Source organism: Buteo buteo, chromosome 8 (genome assembly GCF_964188355.1).
Source record: "Buteo buteo chromosome 8, bButBut1.hap1.1, whole genome shotgun sequence".
Classification (NCBI taxonomy): Eukaryota; Metazoa; Chordata; class Aves; order Accipitriformes; family Accipitridae; genus Buteo; species Buteo buteo.
Window position 1 is genome coordinate 17,089,985 of NC_134178.1, and position 15,202 is coordinate 17,105,186.

The 15,202-nt window shown below is 41.3% G+C and overlaps 1 protein-coding gene across 1 annotated transcript in view; it reads right to left on the bottom strand.

The window, feature by feature from the left end:
- Nucleotides 1–15,202, bottom strand: part of EVA1C (eva-1 homolog C) — a 40,328-nt gene that overhangs the window by 17,265 nt on the left and 7,861 nt on the right. The window contains exons 2-4 of the mRNA XM_075033826.1: nt 7,172–7,368; nt 3,624–3,747; nt 429–581 (exon numbers count right to left, since the gene is read on the bottom strand). Coding sequence (XP_074889927.1) covers nt 429–581; nt 3,624–3,747; nt 7,172–7,368 — 474 coding nt within the window. The remainder of the gene's footprint in view (nt 1–428; nt 582–3,623; nt 3,748–7,171; nt 7,369–15,202) is intronic.

Below are 15,202 nucleotides of genomic sequence, written 5' to 3' on the forward strand. Positions count from 1 at the left end.
TATCCTTACAGTCTGCATTTAAAGCAAGAAAGAAACAGAGATCAGAGAAGAAGATAACAGTAAGACAAGGTGTCATGACACTCAGGTTGCCTAATCCTTGTCAGAAGTTGGAAGAAGAGAGGCAAACAGCTGATATTTAGTATACATCACCTAAGTTCAAGACAGCCAACAGAACTAGAGTTTTTGATGTTAACCATACTAAGAACTGATTAACTATATGAAAGTTTATTACTTTGCTGCATTTCTTACTCTATGTTTTTCCCTTATACTGGGCAATTCGCTTAAGTTTCAGAAATAATCTTTCTCATATTTCAGTCACTGGTGCTTTCAAAATGCCATTGCTCTTGCACCTGAAGTTTTCTCTCTGTCTGTTCCCCCGCTCCTCTGTGCACCTGCTTGCAGAAGGTCTATCAACTGTAAAAACATACCAAAGGGGGGGACGCGCTCCATTTCTGTCGAGCAGACGTTCTCCTCATGTGCCCATCTGCCATAGGTGGCAGAGTAGATGATAAGGAACTTGGATTCCTGACAGTGGAGTTTCAGCTCCTGGTTTTCACATGCTGATTTGGTTTTGTATTCAGCTAAAATAGAAGCAAATAACAATATGGTAGCATGAGGCAATTTACTCGGCTGGACTGTTAATAGCAAATAGCAGCATGACAGAAAACAGCTTTTCTGCAAGTTCTGTTGCGAGTGATATGTGGCACTACTACAATCAGAGACAAAGCCAATAGCAAAGCAGAGTGTTTCCTCCAACTGAATTGCTCCCATATGACTATCTAAAGCCTCCGGCCCCTTTTTGAAAGGAATTAAAAAGTTAACTTGTGCCAATCTCCTCTCCCAGTGGAACAGCCTCCCCTCTTCCTGCCTGATTTCCTGGCTTGCTTTCCACGACTGCTCAGTAGGAAAAGCCTCGTCCCTTCCTTTTGTCTCTCTCTGGGACAATGTTGCATTCTACGCCTACTTCAGATGCCCGCCTGAGAGCTGAGAGCCTCCAACCGTTCATCAATCATGGGGATGGCTGGCATCACCCAGTGCCACTGCATACAGCACTGAGCGAGCGCCGAAGAATGGGAGGCACAAAGGCATAGGGACGCACTATGTATCCTGAGCCAGACAGTGCTCTCAGCTATATTTGCATGGCTCCCCCAAGGTCAGTGGGTTTCCCTGGGTGCGACTATCCAGCATGGGCTCATTTGAAAGTTTTGCTGACAAAGCAATGTGAATCAGGAGCCTGAGAAAAATACACCCCCTCCTTTTCTCAGCTGGCACAGGCACACTGGTAGCGCTCTCAGCACAGAGGTGGGGAAGCCAGTGAGATCATCTTCCAGACAGCATGGTTTATCCCTCCTAGGGAACTGGATAAAATCTGCCATCTGGCCAAGGAGGTCTCTTGCTGGCCTAAGCAGCTGGCCTGCTTGCAGCATTTTACTGCTCAAGTCTTCCCAGTCTAGGTATGGTAGCAAACCTTTTTACTGCAGATAAGGCCAGGGAGAAGTTTATTCTGCTCCATTTTTTTGTCCTTCAAAAATGTGAAAACAGGAAAAGGAGGTTCCTGAGCTGAGCAGGAGAAAAGGGAAACCTTATTGTTACTGAGTGGTATCCCTGCAAGTGGAGTGTGGGTGGTGGTGCTAGGGGACCTGGAGAGAGAAAACCCTCCTGTCTATTCAATAAAGAAAACATTATTGTTTCATTTTGAATAGAACAGATTAAAAAAATGGGTTGATGTTCTTGGTAATAGTCCAGTTTTCTTCCATTCAAGCTCATCAGCAGTCACAAGTTTAAGTCTAAAAAATAATTTAAAAAAATACTTGACCTGCTGCAGATTGTTACTTCTGCAGAAGCACCTGCCATACTGTACACCCATGAGGATCGTGCCAAGAAAATGGAGGCTCTGACCCAAGGGCTGATAGCCTAAAGCTGGGCTTTGTATCTGTACAGATGTGCTCTGTGGTTGCCAGAGAGGCTATGGAAATACAGACAACAGAAACAAACCTGCAAGTGGTGCAAGACAAGGGTAACAATACAACAGAGACCTCTGCAGAGATACAGCAACAATATTTCTAAATAGATGAAAAACTAAGGGATTCAGGCAATTGCTTAAGTGCCCACTTGAAGGCAAGGAGACTATAAAATATACTTACAAGTTATACTCAAGTGATTTCCTGAGTAAGGATGTTTTCCACAGCCAAGCCTAACAATATTGGTATCTTACCTACAAATATAAATTCCCTGTCACATGAAATCACGTAATTTGCACTGGAACTGGACTATTCCTCAATTCTGAAGGCAGCATTTGCTGTTAAATACACTTTAAACCAGCTTTTGTAAAATTCAGATCACAGAGAATATTATATATTAAGGTAGCTCATTTCCAGTGGGAAAAATGTTAAGCAGCTTATAAAAGTAACAAACAGGATCCTAATCCACTTTTGATAGTAAAAAGAGATCTCTAATGACACAGACACAGCTATGATATTCAAATCCATCTACTATTAATAATGTAGCAATTGTAATATGTAAAAAATAGAAGTTAAACTATTAAGATAATAAAACAGATATTAAAATTTTAATTTCAGACATATTTTTTCCCCTGATGACTGGCCCAGTAAATCTTCCTGGGAATTCTTGTGTCAGTGCTTTGCCAAAGGTAACATCTTCCTACGCCATTCCCGTATCTCTGCTCTGACTTCAATACTCTGCATAAATTGACCCTTCAGTTTGCTTGCCACCCCTGTTCCTATTCCACCAATGATGTCTATCTTAATGCTCTGATTAAAGAAAATCCCTTTTGTGCTTTCTCCTTTAGTTGTGGGATGGTATTTCTGAATTGGCTGGTGAACCTACCCATAAATCATCATTCAACTATTGTCTTTGGGACCCATTTCAGCCACACTGGGGATTAGCTGCCAAAAAAAGCTGAGCCCCCAGGCTACTGGGGCTTGTTCTCATATACAATAGCAACAAGAAAAACAATTAAAAAACACCGATAGATGAAACCTCATGATGATTGTCTTAATCTTTCTTACACTTTACTCATGTTTACAGAATGCATTCTCTTTGAGGGAGGATTTGCCCCTTCACCTATCAACATCAATTACCTGCATAGAATACAGGTGATTATATAATGAAATTCTGTAATAAAGCTAGCCATGCATGTGTATCCTCCAGCTATTGTTCTATAAATGGGACATAGTAACAGAGAATCTTTGAAAGCTTTGGTCCTACCTCCTTAAGCGTTTTTGCATATTCCTTATTATGATATCTTCTTCAGCATTTGGATTCTTAGCCCAAGCATCTGGTTTTGCTGTTCAGCTCTATCTTTCTAATATGACATTATCATTGCCATCTCTTTAAAAATAATTTCCAAAACATTTTTTCCTTTCTAGTCTGATGTCTGCAATCTGACTATCAAACCACACTGGTCATTCAGTTGGCAGCAAGCACACTGAAGTTGCAAACACAATGGAGAGCCAAGGTAAATTAGAAAAAAATAATTTGCTATTAATCTAAGAGTCTCAAAACTTCACATGGATTTATGCAAAGCCTTGTGCAGTGGCATTTTAACCAAACAAACAACAAAACACACACAAAAACACATTTGCCTGATGTGGATTACTTACTAGGTTTGCATTTAAAGGAGACAAGGAGGAATTTAGTGGTCCCTGGACACAGATCAGGTCCAAAAACCCGACTATTGACAAGGAGTTGGCAGGATCTCAGGTTTTGGCATTCATCCAGTACTTTCTAGAACAACGGGCAAAAAGGATAGGCTTGAAAACAAGGTATGAAGCTATACAGCAATGAGAACACTTAGTTGTACTTTGTTCTATACAGGACAGAAATCATTCCTTCACAACTTTTTGGCTATAAACATGTAAGAAACATCTGTATCATTGGATTTAGGCCACATCTCTACTGGACTTTGAGTCATGGACAAGTTTATGGGAACACATTCATCACAGCAATGCCCATGGCAACTTAGGATGCTACCAGTTTGCTGCTGTTTGTCACCTTTCCCTCTGCCCTGAGCCGGTCGGCCAGATGTCGCCGTGTGCCACCACAGCCCCAGTGGTGCTCAGGACACCGTGCAGAGCCCAGAGCAAGTGGGAACACGCTCAGCCCCCAGACTCTTCATTGATGTGCCTGAGGTACTCACACACTCCTGACAGCATTTATGGGAATGCAATGTCCAGGTGAAGCACGGTAACTCAAAAAGATGTCTTTTTAACCACTTCATCTCGGTCTACTTAAGTTTACCTGATCATGCTCTGTAATATCTTCACTTGAAAGAGTTCCAAATAATGACTTGGTGTGCTCAGTGACACTTAATCACCAACCTAGCTTTAAGCCGTATGTAGGACCTCCTGCTTATGGGGCACTTACTTCTTGCTCGCAGTTACACACATTATCAGATATTTACTTGACTTGCCACTTGAACAAATTTCAGAATTGGTTGGATTGGATAGCACAGATGTGCCTGTCTATCCTAAGCCTGCTTGTCTTATTATTTTTTTTTAAATGCTGTTCTAAGGCCATATGTACCCCAGATTTTTTGGCCCAGCAATATACCGTGGTTCATACTGTGCTGCTTCACTGGGAGTAGCAACTGAGGAGGACAATAAAAAGGTCAGCAGTGTCATATGCAAACGGTCATGTGGGCCCTCTCCGAGTCCAGCAAAAGGACTACGTACTCCTAGTGCTCACATTAGTGTTCCCACTTCACCAGTGGTTTCGGAGCTGAGCTATAGAAAATATGAAGACATTGCGCAAGATGAGTCTGAGTCCAGTTTTTAACACAGTCACAAGCCAAAGCACCTAAAAAACCCAGTTTAAATGCAGCAGTGTACTTATGAAATTCTTATTCACCTTCAAAGCCCAGTTTAGAGAGGGCTTTTTATACACTATTTTTGGATATTCTGTGGTGTTGTGCCCATGATTCTTGATGTTTAAAATCACAGCAGGCTGCAATAAGGAAGGCGTTGTCTCCAGGTCACCCACTCTTAACACGAGTAACTGTAAGACACCATTCTCCGATAGTTTTAGGTACTCCTGTAAAATCTATGGGAATTTTTGCCTTGTTTCTCAATAGAAGGGGTCTCAGTCATACCAAGAGGCCAAATCACAAATTTACCACTATGATAGCACAAGCTGCACTCTTGTTTCCAGGCTGAGAGAGTTGGCAGTGGCTGAATCTCTCCTGTCATCCCTGGAAGCCATCCCTCCCAAGCAGAAATGATACACATTGGCAGCACATTGCAGTGAACCTATAACCCTCTTGCCTTTTTGTTCCCGTTGGTAGAAGAGGACTTGCATCCAACACTTTTTGAGCATTAAGTGCACTCTAAAGAGTTTAAAAGCGGAGGAAAAGCACAGCAGACTTAATTTTATCAGTCAATTCTTCTTTTACAGAGCTGCAAGTCAAACAAATAACTCCTCCTTAATTGGGATGGTTCCGGAACAGGCCAGTGAAACAGAGTTACATCTTTAGTAAGTGCAGATAGCTGTCCCCTACTAAGTCACCTGTTTGCACCTAAGCTGAATCACCTCCTGTGCATGTTTGTATTTTCTCCTACTTAATGCAAACAGCAGTCCCATTTTCTGTCATATTGCTGTGCAAAAACACGCAACCACAAAAGTAAACAATGATACTCAAAATGAGATAGCACTGGGCTGTTAATATCTCGAGACAGATCTAACTTTGCAGCGATCCTTTTAATAGGAGGTACCTGTAAAAAATGCCTGTTATACTTCCTCCCAGCTGCAGGGTAGCATCATGCCTGATTATGCAGACTGCAGATGCGGTTCCAAAGTGAAGGGGAGGAGGGATGAGATCACTGGTGCTCTTTGCTAAGAAATCAGTTTACAGGATGTGTCTCTTCTCCTTGACAGAACCGGAACTCCCTGAGATGCAGAGCATTCCTATCTCTCACATTCGTGGCCTCGTCAAAATGCTTTCATGCCTTTGATCAGTGACAGTGCCTGAATGATGATGGTAGTTTATACAACAGTTATCCCATGCTGTGCTTACTACATTCAAGGGGAAAAAATGCCCATGGAGACCTCACAAAGGCACACACAAGCCCAAAATAATCATTGGCGTTACTTCGCTTTAGTCAGTAAAATGACATCAAGGATGCATCTGGCCTACTGTTTTTGGTGGAGAGACGTACTTTCACATGGCCCATAGGTCATGTTTGGAATGTCTTTAGAAGTTGCAGTACAGCACAGGCAAGCCACACTTATAAAACTGCCCTAATACTGTTTCTGGGGAGAGGGTATTACTGCCAAACCACTCCATAAAACTCTTCAACTCACTACTGGTGGGAACAGACATTCCCTGTTGTCAAGAAGCAATGTGTCAGCTGCAAGCACAAATGTTGCAAACTTCATCAAAGCTTCTGCAGAGCATTTACAACAGCTACACCAACAGAACATGTTCAGATTCCACTGACTACTCGGTTTTGCAATGATTTACTGGGCTTTTTCACCATGATGAAACAAGCCTTTGACAGCAGTGCAAGTCAGACCTTCTGAGCCTTGTTACAAAAGCCTCCACAGCACAAAGTAGTAATTTATGAAGTATAAATCATTTTAAGCTATACTTAAGCCAGCCCAGCAAACAAACCATAGGATATTACTGATACAAATAATTTATTCATAGAAATGAATTTATCTGCAGAAGTGCTTAGGATCTGCTGTTTAGCTGTCACGATGCCTTTTCAGTGAGTGAAGATAGGCATGGAACAAGCCAAATGCCAACCAGAATGCCATCTTATTCAGCGGATTTGTAACCCAGCTCTGTCCAATGTTTGTATCCTCTCCTGGGGACAAGGACGACCTGTGTGATGGATTAAGACTGGTCTGCTCAGTCATGACCAGCCCTTGATTAGAAGGAGATTGATTATTTTAGGGAACTTTGAGAATGGGGTTTCCAAAGCAAGGCTTATCAAAACAGAAAGCAATCTACAAAGCTTTCACAATCCTACAGTAATATCCTGCTGGCCAGACAAATCCTTTCAGTTGTAATATTTTTGACGGTAAACTGACATAGACATGATGTCATTTCATTCAATGTTGTGAACACTTGCTGTTTTCACACAGCATAGCTCACCACATGGAAACCATCAAAAACATTCTGCGCATCAAGAACCTTTACAACATGCGATACCTGCAAGGAGGTGGGTGCCACACAGTTCATGGGTTCTGTCATCCCGGTTTCAGGCTCCTGAGTACTACACATGTGGTAGTCTTGCCCATAAAATGCTGACTGAACACTTATCGTTGAATGCCGAGGACAGCGTAGACTCAGATGTTCCCCATCGCAGGCATAGGCAGTATGATTTTGCAGAAGTTTGGTTAGGTAACCTAGAAAATATTCAGCTCTGTTACAACTAGTACAGGAAATGACAAGCTCATTAGATAATAAGAAAACCACAGTCAGTCTCTGGAAAGGGCATTGTAGTCAAGGTTATACGTATGGCCCGCTGCCACACCACATGGTTCTGTGAATGGGTCAACCTTTACACGCTAGTAATGCTCAAGTCTGGAAAACAAGAGGTCGCATGGCAGTGAGTCAGAGCCCTCCCAGCACTCCAGCAGCAGCACTATGTTGGAGATGTCATTTCAGACAATACATGGGCTCAGGCCTTTGCCAGTCATGGCTGCTAACAACGCCAGGGTGTGTTCACAGAACTCGGAAGGGCTACTACCTGGTTTTGCAGGCTAGACTCTTGCATTCCAGCTGGCTAAGGTATTCCTTACACCTCATCTTAAATGATGCTTTGCACTTTTGGGGTCCTAGGTGGTTGTGTTTCACACAAGTGATAGACTCCCCCTGTATCACTGAGTCAGATGCCAGGGTAACAGAGGAAAGGTGGTGCATAAGTCCTGGACACCCTAGGTGCTGGACAGAAACCCAGAAGTAAGATACACAGAATTTTGTATTTGCTAGAGAGTTTGTCAGTGTTACCAGGGGAGGGAGAGGTAGGATGTGTATGCAGCTGTCCACCTGTACCATTCGTTTTCATCTTCTAATAAGTAAGTTCACGAGCAGCAGAGCTAATGACAGCTGTTTTTCTGATTTGTATTTCACCATGTATTGTCTTTAGCCAAAATTTCTGTTATCACCACAAATATTTATAGATTTAACCTCCTACTGCCCTCCTCTCTGCTCTGCAGAATACTTTACTGGAAACACGCAGGCTACCTTTAACCATTACAAATTAGCCATTGTGATGGGAAACTATTAGGGGTAATTCCATTCAAAGACTTTTATCACCTATATTTATGAAGCTTTGATATCTCTAACACTCTTTCACACTTGATTGAAATCTATCTTTAAGCTGAAAAGGTTTGTGGGTGAAGGGGAAGAAAAGGTGTGACAGACAGGAGAGAGAAAGGATACAAAATACCAGTCTACAAATGAAGCAATATCCTTCCTCATCCCTCATCCAAAAGCACATGGAACCCAAACCACTTTTTTCCCCATGACTTCTGTGACAACCTAATATACTACAATCAAAGCAAATCTGTTTTCTAATTCTTCCACTATTAGCCAAACTTTTTATTAATGTGCATACAATAACTATATTTGAATAGTTTCCTTATTCTTATGCATGCATTAAATTCTGCATAATTCTCTCTAAAATCAACTCCCAACTTCCAGAACACCAAGTTCATCCACATTCACATCAAAAAGCCAGACAAAATTCTCCAAATCCAACATATTAAGTAATGAGAGAGCACTAAGGGCTTCTACCAATTTATCTGAGAAAAGATTTGTATAAGTTTTAAAACTGAGATGATGATTCCTTACGTATGTTTTTAATTTCAAAAATTATAATTTTCCTATCTTTGCCTCTTTTCCAAACATGTAACTGGTCTAATTAAAGACAAAAGCTAGCATCTTCTCCCCAGAAGCCTTGCTTACCCCATTGTGGTGACAGCAATGTTATTACTGTTAAGTATAACAGAGAAAAAAACCAAAACCATATTTTCTTGGTTTGGTGGCTGAATTAGAACTATAATGGCAAGATTTTTGTATCATTAAAAGAAAAATTAGTTTTCTCAAAGAAAATATTGAAAAAGAGTTTGCTCATGCCATTTAATTTTCACACTTTTTGCCCTTTTTAAACCTTTCACCAAGGATGAGCAATGTAAAAAAGGGTTTTTAAACAGAAATTTAAGTATTTCAAGTAAATGATATGCAAATAAAATATTTCAGTTCTCTGGCATCTTTCCCAGCTCCAGCTGTGCAACTGGACAGGAAAATTCAGCTCCTCTATCAGTTACTAAGTCTGGAGGAAGGAGAAGCCTGCTCTGCTGATGTCTTTGCTGTTCCTCATCTAGAGCCCAAGAGAGGACAGGAGTCAGCTAGATGCACCTTCCACTGCAGCAAAGATGTAGGTGAGTTCCTTGCCTCATTGAACTCAGTCTGAGCACTGGCACTAAAATCAGGATGAAGAGAATTTCATGCCCTGTATTTGCAGTTTAGATCTCAGGGAGACCAGCCCAGCAGAAATCCCCATGGCTTCTCACAGGCTAAAAATACCCCAAAACCAACAAACCAAAAAAACAACAACAAATCCATCCCCTACATTTTCTGTGTAATTGAGATCACGAATAATTGAGCTTTCCTGCCAGAGCCACTCCTCTATCAACCTGCTCCTGAAAGGTGCTGAGTATTGCCAGGAAAGTGGGCCGAATGCCCAATTGCACCCAAGCGACTTTGCTACGGTCCGATACTGTAAAGGGGCCTCCAGTGGCATTTACTGCTGCTGAATGCCTTTGACATTGCCATCATAGCATAAAGGGCCACAGTGTAAAAGAGTATTGAGCCCAATGCGAGTTGTGGGCACTCAACACCTTGACAGATTTAGCCTGACATCTGTAATCATTTCAATTCTTCAGGTTTTAAGTTACTTGGAGCCAAGAGTGCTGTATACAAAACAGCCCAGTATTCCCTAAAGAATATCAGCTATGTTGTGATTTGGATGAGTTCCCTGGCATCTTAACTGCTACTTTGATCCTGCAAATTCCTAATCCAGTATCTAAGCACCTTTCTCCAACAATTGCAACTATTCAATCCTTTAAAAAAATGTTTTTTTAAAAAACTTGCTCTGATTCTGTATAAGCAGTATGGTTCACTTGTAAAAATAGCATTAGATGGGCTGGTGAAAATAAGACATCATGCTCTCTGGCCTTCCAAGTGGCATTTAAAGTGACTCTGCTGTTATTAAAATCCTCGTGTATTTGCACACAATAAAGGATAAAAATAGTAATGGAAATTGGCTGAAACCTAATGTTCTCTGATAAGAGAAGTCGTGACGTACTAGTATCTAATTGCTCGTCTCACATGGCAGACCATGTAAACCTGCATTTTTTATTACTATACACACAGACCATGTAGACACAGGTGGAGTGGTCAGTCCTTTGCGAAGAGCGGTGCCGACTGGGCAGCTCACAGCCCATGCTGAGAAAGAATTCCCGCTCGAAAAGTCACGATTTCCTCTTGCTCTACCTTGAAAAACTCCAGCTTCTTTGCACTCCTTATGCTGGCTCTCTTCACATAACACCTGCCCTGTGCTCGGCAAGGGAATAAAATTTTCTCAGCAGCTGCCGCTTCTCACCCCAGTCCCGAAGTGGTGCTTGTGCAGGAGGGAGCAGTTTCCAGTTGCTTTCCCTCCTTTCCCAGGCAGCATGGCCTTGTAGTCACCCTGGTAGAAAGCTTCATCTTCTTGAAACCATGAGTATCCCTATATTGTTTATCAAATTCTGTACAGAAACACATTTCCCCCGAGGCAGCAAATTTAGCCAAACAACAATGTAAAGTTAGGGGAAAAATATGTTCTTATCTCTACAATTAATAACAGCCGTGATTATCAGGAGAGAGGGCATTGTAACAGTTGAATGGGTCTGTCACTCTTTCTGAGGCATGCTTCCTTTTCTGCATTTCTCTCAACTGGCACAATTAAATCAGGTCATCCAAAATAGACAGCAGGGTTGTGTCACCGTCCAAATCAGACAGCAGGATTGTGTCACTTTCAGGCACCGGCCCAGCACACTGCCTGGGCTACAGGCACTTCAGGGCACTATTTGTTGTTCAGAATCTCTCATTTTGTATTTGTTTAATTAATCAATATCTGTTAGTTGTGAATTCTAAGAGAACTTTTTCTTTAAATATCTAATATGGGAGCTAGAGGCTGTGCTTGGACTACAACACACCTCTAAGTCCTGGTCCCTGCATGTTAGGGAAGTACTCGCTAGCTCCCCTCCGGCCAGCACACGAGGAGATTCCCTTCCACTGGGAAGCAGGGCACAGGAAGGGCTGGAGCACAACCGCGGCTCATCCCCACGTGGATGGAGTGAGGTCATGGCTGCGTGTGTGCCTGGGCTGGGAAACTACAAAACCTGTGAGTTACTGGGTTTCTTACCCTGAGCAAACAGAATCTTAAGCAGACCCTACAAAAAAACTTACATGACTTAATGTTTTAAACCTAATGTTGGTTTTTTTCTCTTTGTTTTCTGCGTTGTTGGGTGTCGGAGGGGGAAGTGGTGTTCAGCTACAGCAGTCACTTTTTCAAGCATTATTCTGCAATGAGGAGGACTATAGATTTCCTCTTTCTTTTTTTCAAAATTAATAAATGTCACTCTTCTTTAAAATAATATGAAACTTTATTTAAAAAAGTCAACTACTGTGAGAATTGTCTAAATTAGAAGAACTTGGCAATACTGCAGTGTCCCAATAACATCTCTATGCCTCTGTGTGAAAGCCCCACTAGGAGCTTTCCCATTTACCCAAGACACACATTCATAAACAATGTATGGGGTGCTCTGCATACAAAATCATGTACAAGACATTACAGACTGGCTCAGAAGTTAAGCCTGAATCATATGGCAATAAACAGATCCCATTGATATGAAGGCCAGAAGGTATCATCCCACCCAACTGTCTGCATAACCCAGACTACTCACTCATTGTAACTTTTTACTGTGACTCAAAACACCAATGCAGAATCCAAGCGTAATCCTTTCTTCCAGAATTAGCCAAATTAGTCACAGTATCCACTGTGTTGACAAAGAACTTCAACTAAAAAAACATAGCACCAGAAAAACACACAAAACACTGAGGCTGGGCAGCCGAACAAAGCTTTAAGCCTTACTGATCACTTCTTGTTGCAAAGGAGGACTGATAAACTGCAGTAACAATGACAAAAATAACCGGCCTAAGAGAGTAAACACTGTAAATAGATACCTCTTTCTGTGAAACAGAGCTCTTAAAAAGTTATAGTTTTTATACTCAACATTTGCTCCTGGCATTATTGCTTTGAATAGCAACAATAATGGTAGTAATGAACCCAAAGGTATGAAAATCCAGAAAGAATTTTTTTTCTCTCTTAAAAACACTGAAAAGCTGGGAACTTAGAAAGTTTCAGTTTAAAAAAATATGAGTACCAAAAAGCCTGGAAGCGGTCAGCTAAGAGATGGGTTACGTCTCCCGCATATGGCACAGGAAAGTACAGGTTACTCAAATTTGCTGGATTCATTCCTCATGGTGGAGGACTCTAACACAAGGCCTTAAGGCCCTTTTTCAGTTTCAGCATTAGAGTAAAAAAGAAGAAATGTGTATATTCTGTCCAGCCTCACTGCACTGGCATGAACCTCACCATATAGAAGCACCAAGGAGAACAGCATTTCAAGCTGTGTGTCTAATGCCTAGCACATATTAGATGCAATCTCAGCGTTGACTGATGTAATGTCTTTTTGGCAAGAGAGCAGCTTTGCAATTTAATATTTTTAGAGCCTGAAACTGAGTAACACACAGCCTATGAGGATTCTCAGAATTGGGCCTTCATATACAGATTTAGTAGTATTAGTTCCTCTGCATCGTTCAATCTAGCTTAATTAGCACAGCAGTTTGCTAGCTTGTTTTAAAGACATACAAATCCATTTTAGATCAAAATAGATTGAAATAGCACACATATTGTTGTGGGAGTCCCAGAAGGCTAATCCATTCCGTAAACCTACATCAGCTCCCGCAGTTGTATGAAGAATTGTGCCAACAGTCATTAAAAATACACTAGCAAGATTGGCAAGTTTAAAGGAAGAGATCTCATGCGGTGATAGCAGAATTGTTGATAAACTTTACTACAAACACCATTAAAAGCATCAATCTGATATTTATTGGTATTTGGGATCCAGCTGCAGTATTTCTCCAGCAATGTTTTCTCCATTGGTTTGTGAAGGAAGCACTGAAGAGAAATTAACCCCTAAGTTTCCTGCCCCATCCCGTCTGCCATACCTTCCACTGGTCTTTAGAGGCAGCTACGCCACAGACCATGCCGTTCAGGGTTACTGCATAATCACCGCTTTCAGAGTGGGCTGCGGGGGGGGGTATGACAGTGCCTATTTGGCTCCATTCACAGAAGCAAGGATCTGCCTCTTGTAATTCTCTTTAGTCTCTTACCTCAGTTGTCTGCAAGCTCTTTCTGTGGTAGCTCTTTTTTAGAATTGGTAATCGTGACAGAGGGCAAAATGTTATCCAGGAAAGACACTGTTTCTAAAATTCACAACACACTGTTTCTTGCCCCATCTTTTTATTCTTTTTCATCCAAGTGCCTTGTAAGCATACTGTCATTCTAGCCAGACTTGGTCTTACAGTCTTGTATCTTGTATTGTAAGAAATACCCTTAAGAAGAAGCATTGCTTATTCTACTCACTGTTCAGAAATGAACATAACAGCTTCACTCAGCAGATACACATAATTATCCATACTTGCTTAATATATGCTTTCTTGCATAGTCGCTAATTTCAGTTAATTTCCCTCCATTGCTTATTTTTTTCAGCATGCCTTTTTCCACTATTCCTCTCAACACTCATACTTTTACAAGTGAGTGCTATCCTACTAACTTCATCCTTTTGCTTGTACTGTGGGAGATGGCATGAAAAGCTGGTTTGCCATGCAAGGAAAATAATTTTTGTACAGTCACTGTATTTTTTATATTATCTAAACCTTCTTGATATGGGGATAGATGTTCACTTGGCAAAACTAGTGGTAACCTAGTTTCACAGATAAGCTAGTGACCATAAAAAAACTTTCCATTTCCAAATGTCTAGTTTGGTTTCAGAGCATCCAAAGCTGTTGCTTTTCTCAGAACCAGTCCATGAAGAGTTTTCAGTTGACCATTTCTAAAGGAGATGAAGTTTATGAGATCATGATCTCTGTCCATCTGCCATTCACTTACTCAACAACATTTAAGCTCAACGGCCAGTTTCAAACCTGAGGGGTACATGGCTTAAAGAAATAAAGTTCTACAAGTTTCATGAAAATTGAAGCCCGAGCTGACAGGTCAAAGTAAGAACTGTCACTTCCAACTCAATCTAATTGACTAAAAGTCAACTGGCTGCTGAAGAGACTACATATTTACACTGGAGAGCTAATCAGCCTGCTGCTGATTTGTTTTCACTGGCCTTAATGACAGATGAAGGATTAAGCCTTCAATAAGAAAATGCTTAAGTTAAAAGTGAAAATGCTTTCGGCATAGCATGGCAATCAAAGCAGGCATCAGTGATGAAGACATCAGTCAGGTTTTCCACAAACTGCTTTATCAACATGGGTGCTTTCCTAAGGAAATTCTTTTGTTTAATTATTTCCCTCATAGTCATACCTCAAGGATCATAACCATCTTATTGAACCTACTGATCACTGTCTGCTAAATCTGAGGGTCAAATTAAGCAAGAGCTTCATTCCACTTAAGCCAGAGAAAGGACCCAGGTAACCAGCAGATAATTCAACATAAAAACACATTGAAAACTCTGGTATGTGAGCAGAGTTTATTCAGTGAGTAGCAGCACATGCAAGAAGCCAAGCCATGAGATCTTTTTGGAAAAACAAAACCAAGACATCACGAAGAAAGTATAAACCTCCTGTAACTTTTTGGTTATGCCAAATGGGCATTATTTCTCCAGGAACCACATAACCTTTTCATATCCATGCCACTCAGCTCAGACTTGCAGCTATGTGAATTAAATTTTTGCAGAGTGGGAAAATCCATGAATCCTGCACTCTCAGACCAGATGCCTATTCTCTCTCTCATATCCTCCCACAGCTGTTCTCTGTTTCCTTCAGACCTACAGTTTCATATTCCCTCGTGCTGTTTCCTTGGGGTAGTGCTTATGTCGTTGTGTCCCAATGGTTTTC